Genomic DNA, 23,082 nt, shown 5'->3' with positions numbered 1-23,082 from the left:
CTGTCCTCTATGGGGTTTGAAGTTTCTGGGGTATGGGATATGGGATATGGGATACACATCTGAGTTCAGAACTTGAGTTGTACAATTCTTGGATGTTACTTGGTAATATTTCTCCACGGTACAGTGGAAATCTTGTAAAACCTTGAAGTACCACCCTCAGATTTAGTCCCAATCCTGCAATCAAGGAGTTTCTCTTAAAGAAATACAGGTACAGGAATCTCACTATAAAAAAAAAACCACTATAGACTATCTCTTTATGTTCTCCAGATTTGTGGAGATACATTTGCCATGTCACCCTGTGTAACTTTGCGATGTATGACATCATGGTTAGATATATATGTGCATTTCATTATGATGGCCACAGTAATTGGTCACACTTAACACACCCATCACCTCACATGAACGCCGTTTTTTCTTATACTGAGAGCATTTAAGGTCTACTCCCCTAGCAGCTTGCAGGTATAAGATGCAGTATTGTTCACTGTAGTCACCATAGCGTACATTCTGCATTCCCAGAACTTGTTCACTTTGTAACTGGTCCTTTGACCACCTTCACCTGTCTCCCTCCCCTGCCCAACCCCTGGCAGCCACAAAAACTACTCTGTTTCTATACACTCCGTGTTTTTAGATTACACATGTAAGTGAAACCGTAAATTGCTTGTCTTCTTACAACTTATTTCTCTTAGCATCATGCCCTTAAAATTCATCCATGTTGTCGCAAATGAGAACTTCCTTCTCTTCATGGCTTCACTGTATGTACATACCAGGGTTTCTTTATACACTCGTCCATCAGCAGGCGAGTTGTCTCCGTGTCTTGGCTATTGTGAATGGTGCTGTGGTGAACATTGGTGTGCATGTATCTCTTCAAGTTAGTGTTTTCCTTTTCTTCCGACAAATACTCAGGAGTGGAATTTCTGGAGCACACAGCAGTTCTATTTTTAATTTTTTGAGCACTCTGCTTACTGCTTTCCATAGCGGCTGTACCCAGTTCCATGCCCACCAACCGTACTGGAAGCTTCCCTTATCTTCACATCCTCTCTGACACTTGTTATCTCTTGTTTTTTCGATAACATCCATCCTAACAGGTGTGAGGCTGTCACTGGGTCAGCAGTGGGCTCTGCAGTTGCTACCAGGGTCTTGGATAAGGGTGGATCCTCTTTTGTCCCTGGGTGGACAGAACTGCCTTAGTCCTCCTTGTTTAATAGGGGATATTGGGACAAGGTTCTTCATCAGGGCCCACAACTGGGTCCTCAGACAGTGGACAGTGGCATAGGCCACTTCTGTGATTCATTCTTTAAAAATGTCACTGTGATCACAGAAGGAAAAGCACTCCATCAGCACAGACACGTGGGCAACTTGAGTGCATCATCATGCGTCGTTTGGCGTGTGCGGGTTGTGTGGGAGAAACGGCATGACCGTGTTTGATTTATCTTTACGTATTAAACAAGCAAGCATTTCTTTGTCTTTAGGTTTGGCGAGGTTTCCATCAGTGCAAGAGAACCGAAAGACAGAGACGAGAGGAGATGATATTTCTGGGGATGGTAAGTTTTCTTAGAGACAAGACCAGCATCTGGTTCTCTTAAAGACCAAGGAATCTGTAAGACCCGTGTCCCCCTCAGGGAGCGTTTGACAAAAGAAAGGAAAGCAACATACATGACCGGTGACTTAAGAGAATGGAATCCCGTGTATCATCTAGAAGCCTCCCTGGGGAGGGGAGGGGTTCTGGAGACACAGGATCATGTCTGTTTAGACGTCTGTTGGAGTATGTGGGCTGCTCTGAAGCGGGGACAAGCTGTGAGCTGCTCACCAGTGTCAGCTGTGGCCTCCACTCTGTTAATGTCTGTTAGTACTCATGACCAGGAGAATGGACTTGTCCCAATATAACTGCCTTCTCCTGAGTGATCTCCATGAAATGAAGTGAAGTGAAAGTCCACTCAGTCATGTCTGACTCTTTGTGACCCCAGGGACTGTAGCCCGCCAGGCTCCTCAGTCTATGGGGATTCTCCAGGCAAGAGTACTGCAGTCAGTTGCCATGCCCTCCTCCAGGGCATCTGATGATTACTGAATCAAGAGTTGAACAGATATGCTGCTAAGTCACTTCAGTCATGTCCGACTGTATGCGACCCCATAGACGGCAGCCCACCAGGCTCCCCCATCCCTGGGATTCTCCAGGCAAAAACACTGGAGTGGGTTGCCATTTCCTTCTGCAGTATGTGAAAGTGAAAAGTGAAAGTGAAGTCGCTCAGTCGTGTTCAACTCTTAGCGACCCCACGGACTGCAGCCCACCAGGCTCCTCCATCCGTGGGATTTTCCAGACAAGAGTACTGGAGTGGGGTGCCATTGCTTCGGGTTACATGTGCTTTAATTTGCTTCCTGGGGGTCCCAGAGGCTGCTCTCCAGGTGGAGGCGCTAGGCTGGGCTCTCCTGCAGCGGACCACAAATTACCACAGATTTAGCAGCTTCAACAGCACAAACCTGTTCCCTCAGTCTCTGTGGGTCAGGGGTCTGGGCTTGGCTGAGTCCTTTGCTCAAGGGCTCATAGGCGGCAGTCTGGGTGTTGGCTGGGGATGGAGTCTCACCTGAGGTTCAACGGGGAAAGAAACAGTGCCCGAGCTTGTGTGGTTGTGGGCCAGATTCAGTTCCTGGTGGGCTGCCAGGCTGAATGCCTCAGTTTTTTCCTAGTTGTTAGCTGGAAGTGGCCCCCAGCCCCTTGCCATGTGGACTGTCCACATGGCAGCTTGGTGGGGTGGGGAGCTGCGTACAGCCCCATGCGAGGATCACGAAAGTGGTGTGCATCGGCTTTGCCCTGACAGTGAAAGTGAAAGTTGCTCAGTTGTGTCCAGCTCTTTGTGACCCCATGGACTATACAGTCCATGGAATTTTCCAGGCCAGAATACTGGAGTGGGTAGCCTTTCCCTTCTCCAGGGGATCTTCCAACCCCAGGTCTCCCACATTGCAGGTGGATTCTTTACCAACTGAGCCACAAGGGAAGCCCAAGAATACTGGAGTGGGTAGCCTATCCCTTCTCCAGCGGGTCTTCCCCACCCCGGAATTGAACCAGGGTCTCCTGCATTGGAGGCAGATTATTTACCAACTGAGCTATGAGGGAAGCTTTGCCCTAGTCTGATGGTAATCAGGGAGTTGTAGGGTCCACTCTGTGTTTTTAAAACAAAAGTGATAAAAGTCATGGAGCAATGGCCTGAGTGTGGGACCAAATGCTACTTTTTCTGTATACGATAATGTCACTGGTAAGATCTTTCCGTTTACTTTAAATCCTAAAACCTCAGAAAATGTAAGCAGTCTCATCTTTGGTTGATTGCAGAACCCACTCCCTGCTCTTGCATCACTTTTTTCATGATCTGTCTAAATGCCAGGTGATGCGATAAATCATTTCAGAATAGCATGCATTTTGCTCTCGGAGAAGGAAATGTCAGCCCACTCCAGTATTCTTGCCTGGAGAATCCTATGGACAGAGGAGCCTGGTGGGCTACAGTTCATAGGATCGCACAGAGTCGGACCGAAATGACTCAGCACGCACACACGTTTTCCTCTGCCCCACATCCTGACTGCTCCACCAGTTTGGCCCAATGCATCATCTGTTGTCAGCACAGGATGGAAAACAGGCGTTATTTTGCTTGAGGGAGGGATTCAGCACCGTGGTGCCAGCACCTGGAAGAGTGTCTTTCCCTGGTGAAGGGGCGTGTGCCCACTGCACCTGTGTTCAGATTTCAGTTGTGGTGTCCAACCTTTACTGTCTCAAAGAATATGGTGACTCATCCCAGAGGGGTATGTGATTCAAGAAGTACCCTGATTTGGTCACCTGCATTCTTGATTTCTCTTTCATCTTTGATTTTCAAAAACGAGTCGACATTTCTGTGGGGGACTGAGGGCCCCTGGGATCACAGCTCCTCTTCTGTTTCTTAGTTGGTGGGGCACTGCGAGCATCACACTGGTGAGTCACTGCCAGCTGTTACAGATCTTTATGATTTTAAGGCGGTGCTGGGTGGAATATTATTCAGCCATTAAAAGAGGGGAATCTTGATACACGCTACGACAGGGATGAACTCTGAGGGTGTTAGGCTAAGTGAAACAGGCCAGTCACAAAAAGACAAATGCTGCACGCTGCCATCTTTATAGGGGACCTAAAGTTGTCAGACCCATAGAAACGGGAACCACCCATCCACAAGGGTGGATGCCAGGGGCGTGGTGGAGGGAAGCCAGCAGTTGTTCAATGGGTATAAATTTTCAGTTTGGAAAATAAAAAAGTCTCTCCGAATCTATTGCATAGCAACATGAATATACTCAACACTGCTGAATGGTTTACTTACAAATGGTAAAGGTAACACATTTTATGTTTCGTGTTTTTCACCACAGTTAAAAATTTTTTTTAGCTCACTGAGACATTGAAATGTATACTGAAATGGTTTTATATGAATCATGACTGTTGTATTAATACATGTCAAAAAACTACACGTTAAAAATTTAATGAGACACTGTATTTCCTTGAATCTAAGATTTCATTCATTATAGGATACATCATGATGGAAAGTGAAAGAAAATGTTTGGGCAAATAAAACACCTCCCTTTTTGTAATACGTATATCCCTAATTTCAGATATGTTAAACCATGAAAAATGTATAGCTTAGAACTGGTAACAGAGGCAAGTTTTATCAGTCTTATTGGGGAGGGAGGTTTTTTCAAGTTATAATTATATTGGAAGAGTTAATATTGTTAAACGACCGTACTCTCTCTCTCTTCAGTTGCTAAGCTGTGTCCAACTCTTGTGACCCCATGGACTGTAGCCCACCAGGCTCCTCTGTCCATGGGATCCTCCAGGCAAGAATAGTGGCATGGGTTGCCGTTTCCTTCTCCAGCGACCGTACTACACAAGGCAGGTTATGGACCTGGTGTGAACGCTGTACACTCAGTTGCTTCAGTCCAGTCTGACTCTTTGTGACCCTATGGACTGCAGTCTGCCAGGCTCCTCAGTCCATGAGATTCTCCAGGCAAGAATACTGGAGCTGGTTGCCATGCCCTCCTCAGATTCAGTGTTCAGTTCAGTTCAGTCACTCAGTCATGTCTGACTCTTTGCGACCCCATGAATCGCAGCACGCCCAGGCCTCCCTGTCCATCACCAACTCCCGGAGTTCACTCAGACTCACGTCCATCGAGTCGGTGATGCCATCCAGCCATCTCATCCTCTGTCGTCCCCTTTTCCTCCTGCCCCCAATCCCTCCCAGCATCAGAGTCTTTTCCAATGAGTCAACTCTTCGCATGAGGTGGCCAAAGTACTGGAGTTTCAGCTTCAGCATCATTCCTTCCAAAGAAGTCCCAGGGCTGATCTCCTTCAGAATGGACTGGTTGGATCTCCTTGCAGTCCAAGGGGCTCTCGGGAGTCTTCTTCAACACCACAGTTCAAAAGCATCAATTCTTTGGCGCTCAGCTTTCTTCACCGTCCAACTCTCACATCCATACATGACCACAGGAAAAACCATAGCCTTGACTAGACGGACCTTTGCTGTGTAATCCCTATCAAATTACCAATGGCATTTTTCATAGAACTAGGACAAAAGTTTTTTTAATTTGTATGGGATCACAGAAGACCTTAAATAACCAAAGCAATCTTGAGAAGGAAAAACAGAGCTAGAGGTATCAGACTTCCTGATTTCAGACTATACTACAAAGCTACTATAATCACAACAGTATGGTACTGGCACAAAAAAAGACACATAAGTCAACAGAACAGGATAGAAAGCCCAGAAAGAAACCCATTAATTGACCATGGTCAATTAATCTATGACAAGGAGGCAAGAGTATAAATGGAGAAAAGACAGTCTCTTCAATAAGTAGTGCTGAAAAAACTGGACAGCTACATGTAAAGAATGAAATTAGAACATTCAAAATATCTGCCTACCAGTGCAGGACACACAGAGGACGTGGGTTCAATCACTGGGTTAGGAAGATCTCCTAAAGAAGGAAATGGCAACCTGCTCCAGTATTCTTGCCTGGAGAATCCTTTGGACAGAGGAGCCTGGCGGGCTACAGTCCATGGGGTTGCAGAGAGTCAGACACCGCTGAAGCAACTGAGCGCCCACATACTAACACCATATACAAAAATAAGCTCAAAATGGATTAAAGACTGAAATGTAAAATCAAGTTATAATTACTGATAAGAGTGTGATGAGGTGTTTATTCTCATACACGGTGAGTTAAACTGATTCAGCTTTTCTGAAAGAGGCAACACGGTCATGAAAATACATCCTTTCCTCCAGTTCTATTTCTATCTTAAGTAAATCATCAGAAATAAAGGTTTATGTGCATAGACATTTCCTACAGTGTTGTTTTTATTAACGAAAAATTGGAAATAATCCTAGTGTTCTAGAGTAGGGATGGAGTTAAATGATTTATGGCGGACTTACATTAAAGTAATGATATGCCACCATTAACAAAATGTTTATGACTTATTTCTGATGTGAAAATGCTCAGAGTGAAAATACAGGATTTAGAATTACACATATAATATGAGTTAAACTAAATATGTAACGTATATCTATGCACACAAAAAAGAAAGTTTAAGTCATGCTCCTCCTAAATGTCAGGACTTTGAAAGTTTTTTGTTTTGATTGTATTTTCCAAACTGTTTAAATTTTACTGCATTAACTGGGAAAAGACACATATTTAAAAATAAAAGCAAATGGCCAAAGAATATTATCAAATTTTTCTTTTCAGATCTCTGAATTGTTTGATATATATACATAGGTGGACAGGTAATGGTACAAAATTATTTCTCTGTTCCACTCATTAGAGAAACACAGATAAGAGATGTACTGATAAAAACAGTGGTTATCTCCAATTTTCTACTTCAAAAATTAAGCTAGCAGTCAGAAGATTCAATCTAAGATAATCTAAGTTTAACATGAAATTTTATATAAGAAGCACTTTTGACTTAACCATTTCCATTTAATTTAATTCAGCCAACATTTACTAAAAACCTACGTGTAGTATACCAGAAACTTAGAGAATGGCCAAATGCTATTTTTCCATGGTAAAGTCTTAATGGCTTACACTGATACCAAATAAAGATAGAATTGCTTGTTTTTCATTGTGATTTTTCTGTTTTACTTTGCCGTTTATATTTGCTCAGCTTACATAAAATAAGTCTGTTTTAATTTTTCAGCGATACAGGGTTTGGGCAGTGGAAACCAGGACCGCTTGTCTGTTTTGTATTACATGTGGCTTTCTCCAGTTTGCTTTTCCTCCAAGCATGTCTTCTCTTGGTGTTACGTGTTCTATGAAATTGTACACCATTGAGAAATGTATGGATCCAATTTTTAAAAGAATGGTATCTTCTGTTGGCTGGCTGATAACCATAAAAATCCATTACCCCAAATCCTAGGAATGTTTTCAATTAAGTCTATTTTCCACTATATCACTAATTAAGATAGTGTCTACTCATTTTAAAATTTCATTTTTCCATTATTTTATTTTGTTTTGTCAATATATAAACTGTTGCCTTCTCTGATTAAAACAGTGTTTATATCTTTGTGGGAAGCCTGGCATATTTCCAGGGGTGACTATTTAGTAACTGAATCCAGAATTAGAGCAAAAGACATCATTATGTCCTTAGTTCCTGACCAAATGTTGCCTTTACCATTGCCATATAAATTATTTTTTGATATTGCCATTTAAAATATTTATATTCTAAAATCTACAAAGGAAAATAAATAGCACTCTAAAAATTCATGTGCAGTTATTTTAATTGGCAGAGCCAATGGAGTGGATCAAGGAGGAAACTTAATGAATGTAATACATTTTCTTCTGTGGATCCCTTTGAAATAATGTGTCCTACTGCCATGACCATGGTGTATTTTATGTTACCCTGAAGCTATCAATGTTTGCATTATAATAAAGAACACTAGGGGACACTTATTATAGAGGAGGAACTGACACTTCGAAATACATCAGCTAAATCCTCAAAACACCATAAAACCCTGCTCATTTTCAAATTCTAACATGAAACAAGCTACATTATAGATGATTTTTTGGTCAATAAATTGAACGTCTTTCTTATTAACAAATCCCCAGGTAGGAGTTTGGGAGACCAGTGAATGCTCCGGAAAGGCAGCTCTCTCCAGGGGCTCCCCTTGGTCCCCTGTCCTCAACTTCAGGCTCCTTTTTGAGAACTGCTGTCAGAGCCAAAATGAACCGAGAACCAAAATGAAATGGTCTTTACGATCACACTTGGATTTCAACCCCAAACCACAGTATCCAGCTTGGTTCTGTGCCGTATTCATCATGTTTGGCTCCCAATGACCTTTGGTTGTTTTCTAGATGTAAATGTACTAAAACACAGATTTGCTCTGATATACGGGGGTTTGTTTTGCTTTGTTTTGTTGTTCAGTTGCTAAGTCACATCCAACTCTTTGCAACCCCACGGACTGCAGCACACCAGGCTTCCCTGTCCTCCACTTTCTCCCAGAGTTTATTCAAACTCATGCCCATTGAGTCGGTGATGCCATCTAACCATCTCATCCTCTGTCACTCCCTTCTCCTCCTGCAGTCAATCTTTCCCAGTATCAGGGTCTTTTCCAGTGAGTCGGCTATTCGCATCAGGTGGTCAAAGTACTGGAGCTTCAGCATCAGTCCTTCCAGTGAATATTCAGGGTTGATTTCCTTTAGGATTGACTGGTTGGATCTCCTTGCAGTCCAAGGGGCTCTCAAGAGTCTTCTCCAACACCACAGTTCAAAAGCATCAATTCTTCAGCACTCAGCCTTCTTCATGGCCCAACTCTCACATCCGTACATGACTACTGAAAAACAACTCTCACATCCATACAAAGACTATGCAGAACTTTGTCAGCAAAGTGATGTCTCTACTTTTTAATTAGTTTCGTTTTAGTTTTTAAATGCAAAAAAAAAAAGTATATATATATGTTCCCTAAGTGTCTGGGGGCAGCAGCATCTTAGAAATGAATGCATGTCTCTGCAGGCTTTGAAGGGTTGCTCAGCAGGATGGATGAAGAGACAGGCATCTCGGTGGGCCCTTGGCCATGTGGGGCGGGGGTGGGGACACTTTGAGCCACACACTCACCTGCCCTCCGAGGCTCTGCTGCTCCTTCTGTAGAAAAAGGATGGTGCCACCTATTTCCCAGAGCTGTTAGAAGGGCTTCCGGACCCAGCCTGGAGCTTGGACAGGTTGCCTTCAAGAAATGGTGGCTGATGTTTATCATCTTGGAGAATTACGTTGCACTGTCATAATGACAGAATAATTTTGTGCAAAGGATGACTGTCAGGACCCGTGATGACTTTTCTATGTAACAAAGCACAGAATATTTCAAAATACGTCATTGCCTAACAGCGTGCGCACGGCACTGATTTCAAAGGAGAAACGTTTCTGGCCCTTGTTTTGTGCTGTTCGTGTTACATTCCCGACCCCTCGGCCTTCTCAATCGACAGAAATTGATAAGGGAGGAGGAGAAGTTCAGGCAAGGCTTTTTTGGGGCCCTGCTGCAGCAAGGGGAGCAAACACAAGGAACAGGTTTCCTTGCTCACTCCCAGGGTGGGGGTGGGGGGTGTGAGCTGGTTCCTTATACAGGGTGAGGGTAGGGGTGTGTCCAGGGATGGGGCTGGAGGGGTGGCCTAGGTGGTTTGCCAACCCCTAAGGCGGTGGTGTGTGCAGGAACACGCCCCCAGAACCTTGCTTTTGCTCTCTCATCTCCTCAGAGCGTCAGGCTTCCCTGGTGTTCAGTTCAGTTCAGCTGTGCCCTACTCTTTGTGACCCCATAGACGCAGCACACCAGGCTTCCCTGTCTATCGCCAACTCCCAGAGCTTGCTCAAACTCATGTCCGTCGAGTCTGTGATGCCACCCAACCATCTCATCCTCTGTCATCCCCTTCTCCTCCTGCCTTCAGTCTCTCCCAGCATCAGGGCCTTTTCCAATGAATCACTTCTTCACATCAGGTGGCCAAAGTATTGGAGCTTCAGCATCAGTCCTTCCAATGAATATTCAGGACTGATTTCCTTTAGGATGGACTGTTTTGATCTCGTTGTAGTCCATGGGACTCTCAAGAGTCTTCTCCAACACCACAGTGGTAAAGGAGACGCGGTGCAGGAGATGCAGGTTGATCCCTGGGTTGGGAATGGAAATGGAGAAGGAAATGGCCACTCCAGCGTTCTCGCCTGGAGAATTCCATGGACAGAGGAGCCTGGTGTGCCGCTGTCCATGGGGTTGCAAGAAGAGTCAGACAGGATTTAGCAACTAAACAACAACCTCAGAGTGGCAGCTGGGTGTTCGGTCTCTCTACATCTTGTTTGTAACTGACCACGCTGTACACGCACACAGTTATTTTTAGTCCCTTATAGTTTCTTTGTGATTTGTTTCTGGAGGAGACTTGTCCAGGTGCGAGCACTGCAGCAAAGGGTCCCAGGTCCCAGCCTGTCTCATTCAGATTTACAAACTTGAAATTAGTCTGTTAAAAGTATGATCTGGAAAAGCAGTGCCGTTGGAAAGCCCACAGGGTCCCAGTCTTAAGGCAGCTGCAGGGGGAGAATTCAGGAGATCCCTGGGGCAGTGGGTACCGCCCACCATGTACTGTGTGTGTTATTCCAGGAAGATACTTACAAAGCAGGGAAAGCAGTGATCCTGATACAGGCGTGCATGGAAGGCTGTCAGATTGAGCAGGGGGATGAGCGTGGGGAGGACGCTCTGAATAACCTTGTGACTTAGAAATCCAGCTCAGGAGGCTTTGGGGGGAAAAGAATCACCATTTTCTGTTAAATAGGATTTTAGAGTCTGGTTAACTGGGAACCTTTAGTTTTTTTTCTTTTTTTTCTGAAGTGTGATTGGCATGCAGGATCGTACTACCTTCAGGTGTGCATCATAGTGATCTGACGTTTACACGCGTTTAGAAATGGTCACCCCACAAAGGTTTTACAGTGTAATTGACTACACTCCCTAGGCCTCACAGTTCAGTCCTGTGACTTACTATTCTATAACTGGACGTTGGTATCTCTCTATCGCTTTTGCCCATTTCTCTCACCCCGTCCCTCTTTCCTCTGGCCACGGCCACTTTGTCCTCTGTTAACGAGGAGTCGGTTTTGATGTTCATGTGTTTTGATTTTTAGATTCTACATATAAATGAAATCACATGCTATTTGCTTTCCTTTGTCTAACTTATTTCACTTAGCATACTACTGTCCAGGTCCATGCCTGTTGCCACAAACGGCAGGACTTCATTCTTTTGTGTGGCTGAGTAATATTCCACGTGCGTGTATGTTGTATATATTCATCATCCGTATTCATTTATCTATTGCGTGGACACTTAGGTTGCTTCTGTATGTCAGATATTACAAATAATGAGTCATGTATCTTTTTGAATATTTTTGTTTTCTTCAGATCAGTACCCAAAATGAGATTGCCAGATTGTATGGTAGTTCTGTTTTTAATTTTTTTGAGAAATCTGCCCACTTTTTCATAGTGGCTGCACCAATTTACATTCCAACATTGTACAAGGATTCCCATTTCTCCACATCCTCACTAACATTTATTATTTTTTTGTCTTTTTAATCCCCAGTCAGACAGGTCTGAGGAGATATCTCATTGTGGTTTGGATTTTGATTTCCCTGACAGTTAGTGATGTTGAGCATGTTTTCATGTGTCTCTGTTGGCCATCTGTATGTCTTCTTTGGAAAAATGCCTCTTGTCATCTGCTCATTTTTTTAATCAGGCTGTTTGTTCTTTGCCATTAGATTGGATAAGTTCTTTATATAATTTGGATATTAACCCTTTTTCAGGTATATAATTTGCAGATACTGTCTCCCATTCAGTAGGTAGCCCTTTAGTTTTGTTAATCATTTCCTGTTAATCATTTTACTGTGCAAAAGCATGTCGTTCCATTGTTTATTTTTGCTTTTGTTGCCTTTACTTACAGTTGTTGTTCAGTCACTCAGTCCTGTCCAACTCTTCACAACCCCATGAACTGCAGCATGCCAGGTTTCCCTGTCCTTCACTATCTCCTGGAGTTTGCTGAAACTCATGTCCATTGAGTCAGTGTTGCCTACCAATCAACTCATCCTCTGTCACCTCCTTCTCCTCTTACCCTCAGTCTTTCCCAGCTTCAGGGTCTTTTCCAGTGAGTTGGCTCTTCAAATCAGTCAAAGTATTGGAGCTTCAGTTTCAGCATCAGTCCTTCCAATGAATATTCAGGGTTGATTGTCTTAGGACTGACTGGTTGGACCTCCTTGCTGTTCAGGGGACTCTGAAGAGTCTTCTCCAGCACCACAGTTTAATGGCATCAATTCTTCAGTGCAGGGAGAAGTCCAAAATAATATTGTTCAGACTGATGTTAAAGAGTTTATTGCCTGTGTTTTCTTCTAGGAATTTTATAGTTTCAGGCCTTACATTGAAGTCTCTAATCTATTCTTGGGGCTTTCCTGGTGCCTCAGTGGTAAAGAATCTGCCTGCCAATGAAGGAGACTTAGGTTCAGTCCTTGGATTGGGAAGATCCCCTGGAGAAGGAAATAGTAACCCGCTCCTTCCCTTGTAGCTCAGTTGGTAAGAATCTGCCTGCAGTGCAGGAGACCCTAGTTTGATTCCCGGGTTAGAAAGATCACTCCAGTATTCTTGGGCTTCCCTTGTGACTCAGCTGGTAAAGAATCTGCCTGCAATGCGGGAGACCTGGGTTCGATCCCTGGGTTGGGAAGATCCCCTGGAGAAGGAAATGGCAACCTACTTCAGTATCCTTGCCTGGAAAATCTCAAGGACAGAGGAGCCTGGTGGGCTGCAGTCCACGGGGTCAAAAAGAGTCAGGCACGACTGAGTGACTAGCACTTTACTTTAACCAGTATTCTTGCCTGGGAAATCCCATGGACAGAGGAGCCTGGTGGGCTGTAGTTCATGGGGTCACGAAAGAGTCAGACGAGTCTTAGCAACTAAACAACAACAGCAATCCGTATTTTATTTATTCTCGCATGGTGTGAGATGGGGGTCCAGTTTCACTCTTTGCCTGTGGTTGTCCGGTATTCCTGCCCGCGTCTGTTGTGGACTCTTTTCTCCATTGCATATCTGTGCCTCCTTTGTTGTAAATTAACTGGCCATATGTGCATGGGTTTATTTCCGGAAAGTATCTGTTGGTATTCTCACTCTGCTTCATTCTTGCCGCAGGCCCCCAGGACATCAGAAACTCAAGGAGATAGAGGATTCTCTTCCTTTTGTCACCCGATCCCAGGGGTCTTTATCTGTATTCTAGGGCAGGACACATGCTTTTATTCATCTCAGATTTGGACCCAATACGGAGTCCACTACTGGCGAAGAGAAGGGAAGGCCAGCCCAGCCCGGTTCAGGTGCTGTTTGCACCACTTACTCGCGTGTGAGCTGGGGAGGTGACTTGACGTCTCGGGGCCTAAGTCTCCACACGTGCAAAGTGCAGATAGGGCTGGCACCCAGCTCCTGGACGTGAGCTAAAGAAACCAGTGCCCATAAAGCGTTTGAAACAGTGTCTGACACATGAAGTGTCCCCTATTCGTTTTTGAAATGGCTGATCGTCGTGGGTTTAAATACATCATTCATGATTCAAAATGTTTATTCCATTGCCGTTTTTGTCTGTTTAAGTTAGCCATGATCAAAATGGTTAATATCCCAGTGTGGGCAAGATTTGGGATAAAAGGCTGTTGTTTACTGCTAGGGGTGGGGGGCGTGAACTCAACCCTCAGTCTCTTACCAGGCAGCTCAGCAATGTCTATTAAAATTACAAACGTGCAGGTTTTCAAAGTATGATCCATGGTACCCATAAAAAGCCATTTTCACACAAAATATTTTAAGCCAGAAATGCATCAGTGAAGAGATACAACAGAGCATAGAGGGTTAAGAGCAGAGACTCTATAGGTAGACGCTTCAGGTCAAACCACAGTCTGCCACTTGCTGGCTGTGCGACTCTGGACAAGTTCCTTGACCTCTCTGTACCTCAGTTTCTGCATATATAAAATGAAGGTAGTAAAGGTATTCATATGTTAGGCTGCTTATTTATTGTTAGAAATAAATTAATATTTGCAAACCAGTCAAAATAGCATCTCAAAAACTGTAAGTGCTGTTGAAGTATTTATTTTAAAACATTTTTAAAGACTATAGGATACAAAAGTAGCCAGTTAAGCTCCCACCACTACGCTAATCATCAGCTAATAGGCTCAACTGTGCTGTTCTAGCCCAGCTGCTACTCAATCAAACTTTACTAAAAATTTTAGAAATTAGATATAACAGGGTAGAAATTGCTTTATTTTTCATTGTGTTGCACCCATTCAAATTGTGGCATGGAGATCAAACCAGTCAGTCCTAAAGGAGGTCAATCCTGAATATTCATCGGAAGGACTGATGCTGAAGCTGAAGCTCCAATACTTTGGCCACCTGATGCAAAGAGCCGACTCATTGGAAAAGACCCTGATGCTGGGAAATATTGAAGGCAGGAGGAGAAGGGGATGACGGAGGATGAGATGGTTGGATGGCATCACTGACTCGATGGACGTGAGTTTGAGCACATTCCGAAAGATAGTGAAGGACAGGGAAGCCTGGCGTGCTACAGTCCATGGGGTCGCAGAGTCATACATGACTGAGCGACTGAAAAACAACAACAAAAATAAAGATTAACCATAACTAAAGTATAAGCAGAGGGCAAAACAAAGCCGTCAGCTCTGACTCTCCACACAGCCTTCACTCCACTTCTTCTTGCTGGGTTCGTCTTTCTGAGTAAGTGTGTTTCTATAAACACAGGCATATAATTATAGATGTGTTACTCTGAAATGAAATGCTGAAACAAAGGGCTTATTTTTGTAAACTGAAACACACGTACACAGGCACATACACGCATACACACGATCTTAAAACAGACCAACTGAAGAGCAGTTTACTCCACAGCATGAGGCATTCCATGAGCAAATTAGAGCCAGAAGCGTGTGGCGTGGCCGATGGGTTGCTGGCGTGGCTCTGAGTGCTCCCTAATGATGCCCTCTCAGGCTGTGTCCAGGAGGCAACCGGAGCTAATTAATCTCTGCACGGACTCGCTGGGCATCTGCTGGAGTGGACAGTGGACCCTCTTCCTTCCCATCACTTCTCCATCCTCGCCTCCCGTGACTGCAGAGCATGAAAGAGAAGCAAAACCCCCAGGACCATGAGCTGCTCAAGAAAGTTGCCAGTATTAAATCACTTATTTGCGAGGCTGATGAATTGGCCAGATTGTCATTTGGACAAATGTCCATTTTATCTTACTAATTTGAAGAAGGATTTTTAAAGACAAAGCCCATCAAACATTAGATAAGCATTTTAAGTTAATGGACCATAGAGTCCCATTTCTCCACAAACCCAGGAAGCATCATCTTATGTCCTATTTTTACGGCACCATCAATTATTAATATGTATATTTTTGCTGACGGAGGACCTTGCTATAAACGTAGGTTTCGTTAACCAGTTCTGGGTCATTAACCATGGAAAGCTTGTAAATATAATGGTTTATTCACATGGGAAGCCTTCATTAAGATGCATTATTCTACAGCTGATGTATTTCCATATATAGTATATTATCGTGTTCTCTATTTCCCTTTAATATTCATAATTTATTTTTAAATGAGTTGCTGTTTATACGGCAAGTTAACAAATTTGAGTTCCATATGACCAAAGTTGCTAAAGAAGAAAAGATGTTTTAGCCCAAAGGAAAAGCTACTCATTAACATAGGACCTAAATATATTATAACCTTTAAATTCAAAAGCAACTAGAGAAAGAAACTACAAATGACCCCAAATGTATTTTTGTCAGAGAAAGTCTATCTCAAGAAACACGCATGAATACACACATATTAACAGCCCAGCATGGTGTAATAGGGGAAACACACACCCAGAAACCTTATTGCCAGCTTATTCATTAACATATTGACGGCCTGGGGGGGTGGGTGGTCATTAGCTGATGGACCTCAGCGTCCCCATCTGTTCAATGGGATAATCAGATCCTCACTTCTGTCTCTAAAGATGGATGTAACATCAGTGAAGAGATGTACAGCAAGAAGGTGTGGGACAGAGTGTCATGCCAATTACAAAACTCTGGTGAGGGCAGGGAGACTTCTGTTTTGTCATAGATCATGGATGTGTCAGAAAGTTGGCCGACCACTTTGTATAGAACTGTTGAGAGGACACCAGTCAGAGTCGCCTACTCGTTAATTCACTGTAAATTTTTTTTTTTATTTATTCACTTTTGGCTGCACTGGATCTTCATGGTTGATCGGGCCGTTTGCCGGTTGCAGCTTCTCATTGCCGTGGCGCTCCTGTTGCAGAGCGTGGGCTCTGGGGTGCCCGGGCTCAGTAGCCGCCTCTCTCAGGCCCAGTAGCTGTGGCACGCGGGGCTAAGTTACCCCAGTTACCCGCAGCACGACGGACCTTCCCAGACCAGGGATCAAACCCGTGTCCCCTGCATTGGACGGTGGATTCATAACCACTAGACCACCAGAGAAGTCCCTTATAAATTCACTTTTAAGGATTCAAAGGCGGCAAGGCCCGGCTAAAACACAGTTTGCATGTGTTGACTTGTATGGAAAAAATCTGCTGTGATTTACTGTAAGAACAATGTAGTATGTTGGGGGTGGGAGGGGAATGTCATATGAGTCACTGGTAAAGAATCATAACATTGACGCATGACCTTAAAACAAGTTTACACTTTCATCAGAGACAAAGAAGTTTGGGTCCTTTGTAGCAGAGATGCATTTGAACTTCTTAATAAAAACAGTGGACTTTAGGAGAGATCAGATAAAAATCTCTGTGAGTTATAAACTTGTATTTCATGACACCAAGAAGGTAAAACATTACCTGAAAAATATAAGAATTGGTTATTTTTCTCAATGATTAGATAAGGGGAATTCCTGTCTCTCTATTTTGACACAAAATCATGACTTTAGTTATATATTGAAGCAAATTCAGATCACTGGGTTTTTAACATTGTTTTTTAAAATGATTCTGTAATTCTTATTCTAGATTCACTTTTAAAGTCGTTTTAGGGTTTTTTCCCTAGTCAAAAGTTGTACATTCTCATGTTCTCATTATACTAAACTTTAGACAATAGGCTCATTTTGTTAGACATTCTAATGCATATTTTTATTGAGTATTATATGTGTGATTTTCTTTTTTTTTCAACTGACCTTATGTAATTAAGTGAATTCTAACAGCATCTCAATTGTGAATTCAAGTAGAGAAATGCCTCCTGGGGCTTATAAATATTTCTTGGGAATAGTGTGTGTGTGTGTTTGCACCTGCATACTTGCTAAATTTAATTATTTCATCCACTTGGAATTTACTTTTATATATATCTTAAATATATATATTGGCATTAGTGGTAAAGAATCCACCTGCCAGTGCAGGAGACCTAAGAGACTTGGGTTCAATCCCTGAGTCAGGATTGAAGATCCCCTGGAGGAGGAAGTGGCAACCCATTCCAGTATTCTTGGCTGGAAAATTCCATGGACAGAGGAGCCTGGCGGCCAACAGTCCATGGGGTCGCAGAGTTGGACACAACCGAGCATCTGAGCACATGACCTAAAATGAGTCTTTTAAGACTGTCTTTTTTCCACGTTATTGATTTAAATGTACAGTTTTGCTGATGCCTTTTGTAAATAAGGCTTTGAATTTTGTCATACACTTGTTTCACAGATTTAGAAAGGACTTTCATGTCTTTCTCATACCCCTGGGACTTTCTTTACCTGGTGCAGTTCAGTTCAGTTCAGTCGCTCAGTCGTGTCTGACTCTTTGTGACCCCATGGACTGCAGCACGCCAGGCCTCCCTGTCCTGGTAGCCCCCAACATCCTTGGGTTTCACCTGCTAAGATGTTGGTGCCCCTGGTGTAACAATAAAGCACGACCAGGTGCCAGGCTCCTTGGCTGGCTTTGGGCTCCATGCACTCCTCACAGCCTAATGCTGTCCCATCCTTAGGAGAATCAGCGCCTTGTTCGCTATCACGGAAGCAGCAAGTGGCCCTGCCAAGACACAAACCAGGCATTCTGTCCCCAAACCCCCGAGCATGGCCTTGGATCACAGAAGCTAGGGGTCAGTGGCTGCCTCTGCCATCTGCCTGCTGTGTGAATTGGGGAACATTAACTAGCCTCTCTAGTTCCATTTCCTTGTTTGCTGTTGTTTTCTCCCGTTTCTTTATATGATAAGAATAACCTGCCTGGCTGGCTTGCTGTAAGGCCTAAAACATTGTTTCTCTCCAGTGCGCGTGCACAGCAGAAACTCAGGAAATCATCCTGTGTCTTCCTCTGTGATTCCTCTCTTAGTCCTCCCTCCTCCGTCTCTCCTTCTCTGCCCGTTCCCTTTCCTCCGCCTCCCCACCTCACTTCTCCCCTTCCCCTCTTCCCTCCCCCTTTTCGTCTCCTCCTCCCCCTCCACTTCCTCTTCTTTCTCTTTCTCATCCTTCCTGTAGACTCTGTAGGCAGTATAGTGTCTGTCCCAGCTATTCAGGGTGGCCATTGTAGTGTGAAGCTGCCATAGACAATGTGTAAATGAATGGGGATGTCTGCATTCCAGTAAAACTTAATTCACAGAAATAATGGGCCAGGTTTGACCTGTGGGCTCTCAGTGACTAACCCATTTTCTAGAGCCAACTAGTTTTTCCTCAAACCTGATTATTATCAGAATCACTTGAAGATTTTACCAAACTACAATATTTATTTGCTTCTACCTCACCACCAGGGTGGAACTAGGAGTCTGTACTTTTTTTAACGCTCTTCACCATTTTGAGGAAAAATGTGAACGTGGAAAAAAAGAACTCACTAGTATATCTGAGGATGTATTCCATCTGAAATAATTTCCCTGAACAAGTTCAGTTCAGTTGAGTCGCTCAGTTGTGTCCAACTCTTTTCGACCCCATGGACTGCAGCATGCCAGGCTTCCCTGTCCATCACCAACTCCCAGAGCTTACTCAAACTCATGTCCATCATGTCAGTGATGCCATCCAACCATCTCATCCTCTGTTGTCCCCTTCTCCTCCCACCTTCAATCTTTCCCAGCATCAGGGTCTTTTCCAATGAGTCAGTTTTTTGCATCAGGTGGCCAAAGTACTGGAGTTTCAGGTTCAGCATCAGTCCTTCCAATGAATAGTCAGGACTGATTTCCTTTGGGATGAACTGATTGGATCTCCTTGCAGTCCAACTGACTCTCAAGAGTCTTCTCCAACACCACACTTCAAAAGCATCAATTCTTCAGCACTCAGCTTTCTTTATAGTCCAACTCTCACATCCATACATGACCACTGGAAAAACCATAGCCTTGACTAGATGGACCTTTGTTGACAAAGTGATGTCTCTGCTTTTTAATATGCTGTCTAGGTTGGTCATAACTTTTTCTTCAAGGAGCAAGCGTCTTTTAATTTCATGGCTGCAAGTCACCATCTGCAGTGATTTTGGAGCCCCAAAAATAAAGTCTCTCACTGTTTCCACTGTTTCCCCATGTATTTGCCATAAATGATGGGACTATGCCATGATCTTAGTTTTCTGAATGTTGAGTTTTAAGCCAACTTTTTCACTCTCCTCTTTCACTTTCATCAAGAGCCTCCTTAGTTCTTCTTCACTTTCTGCCATAAGGACAGTGACCCTGAACAGAGTGGCTACTAAAAACAAGAAAGGAGCAAATATAAAATGAGAAAGAATTTTGGGAAGATAAAAGCATGCTCAAAGAAGCAAAACAATAGTAACCCTCCTGATATTCTAAATAATTCCAAATAATAAGCGGACGTAACTGAAAGCCAAATTAATTGTGAAAGATAAATCTTTCGTAGCGCAGTGCAAGCAAATAAGCGGGAGATGGAAAATACAAGAGAAAAGTTCAGGTCAAACTGGTGACCTGCCATTTATGCAGTATTTATTGCAGGAGAAGAAACAGAGATAAATAACAGAAGGACACAGAGGGGAAGACATAATTCTTTTTTTTAAGTAAACATCTCTTCATTTTGCTTACTCATTTTGGCCACGCCAGGTGGCGTGCAACATCTTAGTTCCCTGACCAGAGATCCAACCAGTGCGTTGGAAGCACAGTCTTTAGCCACTGGATCATCAGGGAAGTCCCAAGAAGTAATTCTTTACATTGAATTGACCCACCAAATGCAGGATGTGATGCATGAAGAAATGCACTCACCTGGATGCATTGTGATGAACTTTCAAAAGTCTGTAAAGCATCCTAAGAGCAGAAAAGCTTGTCTACAAAGCAGCAGTCATTGAAGTCCCAACAAGCTAGTTCCTGGCAGCTCTGCCTGTTAGAAGTCTTCTCCAAGGTTGCCATTGGAGGGGGAGGGACCAAATAAAGACATTTTAGAAATGCAAGTACTTAGAATATTTATGGCTGATTATATCCATCCTGAAAGTTGCACTCAAGGACATGCTTCGACAAAATGAAAACTGAATAAGACAATGAAGAGTAAATAAAGAAACCAAAACAGTGGTTAAATCTAAGTAGTTACTAATTTTTAAAGCTAATCACAATCTGTGATTATAGAATAGAAGTTTGGGGGAATAAAAGTGAACACATGCAGAGCTCCTAGACTTCCTTAAAGAAATAGTAGAGATACTAGTGAATTCTAGACATAGATAGAAATACAGGTGATAATTATTCTGTTTAAAAAAACTTCAGAATAACTGGCAGAAGATTAAAAATAAGATGTACAATTTATTAACCACTACATGGCAAGAATGAACAAAGCTAACTGCATAAACCCAACAAAAGATGTTTGTTAGTGACTTAGTCATGTCTGACTCTTTGAGACCCCATGGACTGTAGCCCACCAGGCTCCTCTGTCCATGGAATTCTCCAGGCAAGAATACTGGAGTAGGTTGCCATTCCCTTCTGCATGGTGTCTTCCTGACTGAGGGATTGAACCTGGGTCTCCTGCAGGCAAATTCTTTACTATCTGAGCCATCAAAAGACAGGAAAGGGAAAATAAGAAATTGTGTTAAAAAGTATAAGATGGCAGAATTAGCTCCAAATATTTTACTTATCTAAATTAATAATTAAGTTCCTCTTTTCTGTAATTCTCAGATTAAATTTTAATACCCAGTTATATGCTGTTGAAAGGGAGAAACTTCAAGCAAACTGATGCTGAAAAGTTTAAAACAAAGGAACATAAGAGAATTATCAGTGTTGTTGTCCAGTTGCTTAGTCATGTCCGACTCTTTGCGACCCCATGGACTGCAGCACACCTGGCCTCCCTGTTCTTCACCATCTCCCGGAGCTTGCTCAAACTCATGTCTATTGAGTCATCGATGCCATCCAACCATCTCATCCTCTGTTGTCCCCTTCTTCTGCCTTCAGTCTTTCCCAGCGTCAGGGTCTTTTCAGTGAGTCAGCTCTTTGAATCAGGTGGCTAAAGTATTGGAGCTTAAACTTCAGCATCAGTTCTTCCAATGAATATTCAGGGTTGATTTCTTTTAGGAATCACCAGGGAAGTTCGTGACTGACTGGTTTGAGCTCCTTGCAGTCCAAGGAACTCTCAAGAGTTTTCTCAAACACCACAATTTAAAAGCATCAATTCTTCAGTACTCAGTTTTCTTTATGGTCCAGCTCTCACATCTGTACATGACTACTCGAAAAACCATAGCTTTGACTAAAAGGACTTTTATTGTCAAAGTAATTTCTCTACTTTTGGGTTTGTCATAGCTTTTCTTCCAAGGAGCAAGTGTCTTTTAATTTGATGGCTGCGGTCACCATCCCCAGTGATTTTGGAGCCTAAGAGAATAAAGTCTGTCACTGTTTCCATTGTTTCCCCATCTATTTGCCATTAAGTGTTAGGACCAGATGCTATGATCTTCCTTTTTTGAATTTGAGTTTTAAGCCAACTTTTTCACTCTTCTCTTTGACCTTCATCAAGAGGGTCTTTAGTTCCTCCTCTCTCTGCCATAAAGGTGGTATAATCTCTGTGTCTGAGGTTATTGATACTTCTACAGCAATCTTTATTCCAGCTTGTGCTTCATCCAGCCCGGCATTTTGCATGATGTACTCTGCATAGAAGTTAAATAAGCAAGGTGACAATATACAACCTTGACGTACTCTTTTCCCAATTTTGATACAGTCTGTTGCTCCCTGCCCAGTTCTAACTGTTGCTTCTTGACCTGCATACAGGTTTCTCAGGAAGCATGTAAGGTGGTCTGGTATTTTCCATCTCTTCCAGTGTGTTGTGATTTTCCAGTTTGTTGTGATCCACACAGTTAAAGGCTTTAGCATAGTTAGTGAAGCAAAAGTAGATGCTTTTCTGGTATTCTCTTGCTTTTTCCATGATCCAAGAGATGTTGGCAATTTGATCTTGGATTCCTCTGCCTTTTCTAAATCCAGCTTGTACATTTGGAAGGTCTTGGTCCACTTACTGTTGAAGCCTGGCTTGGAGAATTTTGAGCATTATTTTACTAGCTTGTGAGATGAGTACAGTTGTGCGATAGTTTGAGCATTCTTTGGCATTGCCTTTCTATGTGATTGGAATGAAAACTGACCTTTTCCCGTCCCGTGGCCACTGCTGAGTTTTCCAAATTTGCTGGCATATTGAGTGCAGCACTTTGACAGCATCATCTTTGAGGATTTGAAAGAGTTCAACTGGAATTCCATCACCTCCACTAGCTTTGTTCGTAGTGATGCTTCCTAAGGCCCACTTGACTTCACATTCCAGGATGTCTGGCTCTAGGTGAGTGATCACACCATCCTTGTTATCCTGGTCATGAAGATCTTTTTTGTACAGTTCTTCTGTATACTCTTGGCATCTCTTCTTAATATCTACTGCTTCTGTTAGGTTCATACCGTTTCTGTCCTTTATTGTGCCCATCTTTGCATGATATCTTCCCTTGGTATCTCTAATTTTCTCAAAGAGAGCTCCAGTCTTTCCCAATATATTGTTTTCCTGTATTTCTTTGGATTGTTCACTTAGGAAGGCTTTCATATCCCTCCTTGCTGTTCTTTGGAACTCTGCATTCGGATGGGTATATCTTTCCTTTTCTCCTTCGCCTTTTGTGTCTCTTCTTTTTTTCAGCTATTTGTAAAGCCTCCTCAGACAACCATTTTGCCTTTTTGCATTTCTTTTTC

The 23,082-nt window shown here is 43.1% G+C and overlaps 1 protein-coding gene across 3 annotated transcripts in view; it reads left to right on the top strand.

Annotated features, from left to right (window-relative positions):
* IQCA1 (IQ motif containing with AAA domain 1) overlaps positions 1 to 23,082 on the top strand; it is a 187,133-nt gene that overhangs the window by 20,568 nt on the left and 143,483 nt on the right. For all 3 annotated transcript variants that reach the window (XM_005902521.2, XM_070368542.1, XM_070368543.1), the window contains exon 5: positions 1,470 to 1,541. In XM_005902521.2, coding sequence (XP_005902583.2) covers positions 1,470 to 1,541 — 72 coding nt within the window. The remainder of the gene's footprint in view (positions 1 to 1,469; positions 1,542 to 23,082) is intronic.

Source organism: Bos mutus, chromosome 3 (genome assembly GCF_027580195.1).
Source record: "Bos mutus isolate GX-2022 chromosome 3, NWIPB_WYAK_1.1, whole genome shotgun sequence".
Classification (NCBI taxonomy): domain Eukaryota; kingdom Metazoa; phylum Chordata; class Mammalia; order Artiodactyla; family Bovidae; genus Bos; species Bos mutus.
The sequence above is the reverse complement of the archived record's forward strand: the minus strand, read 5'-3'. Positions and strand labels throughout refer to the sequence as shown.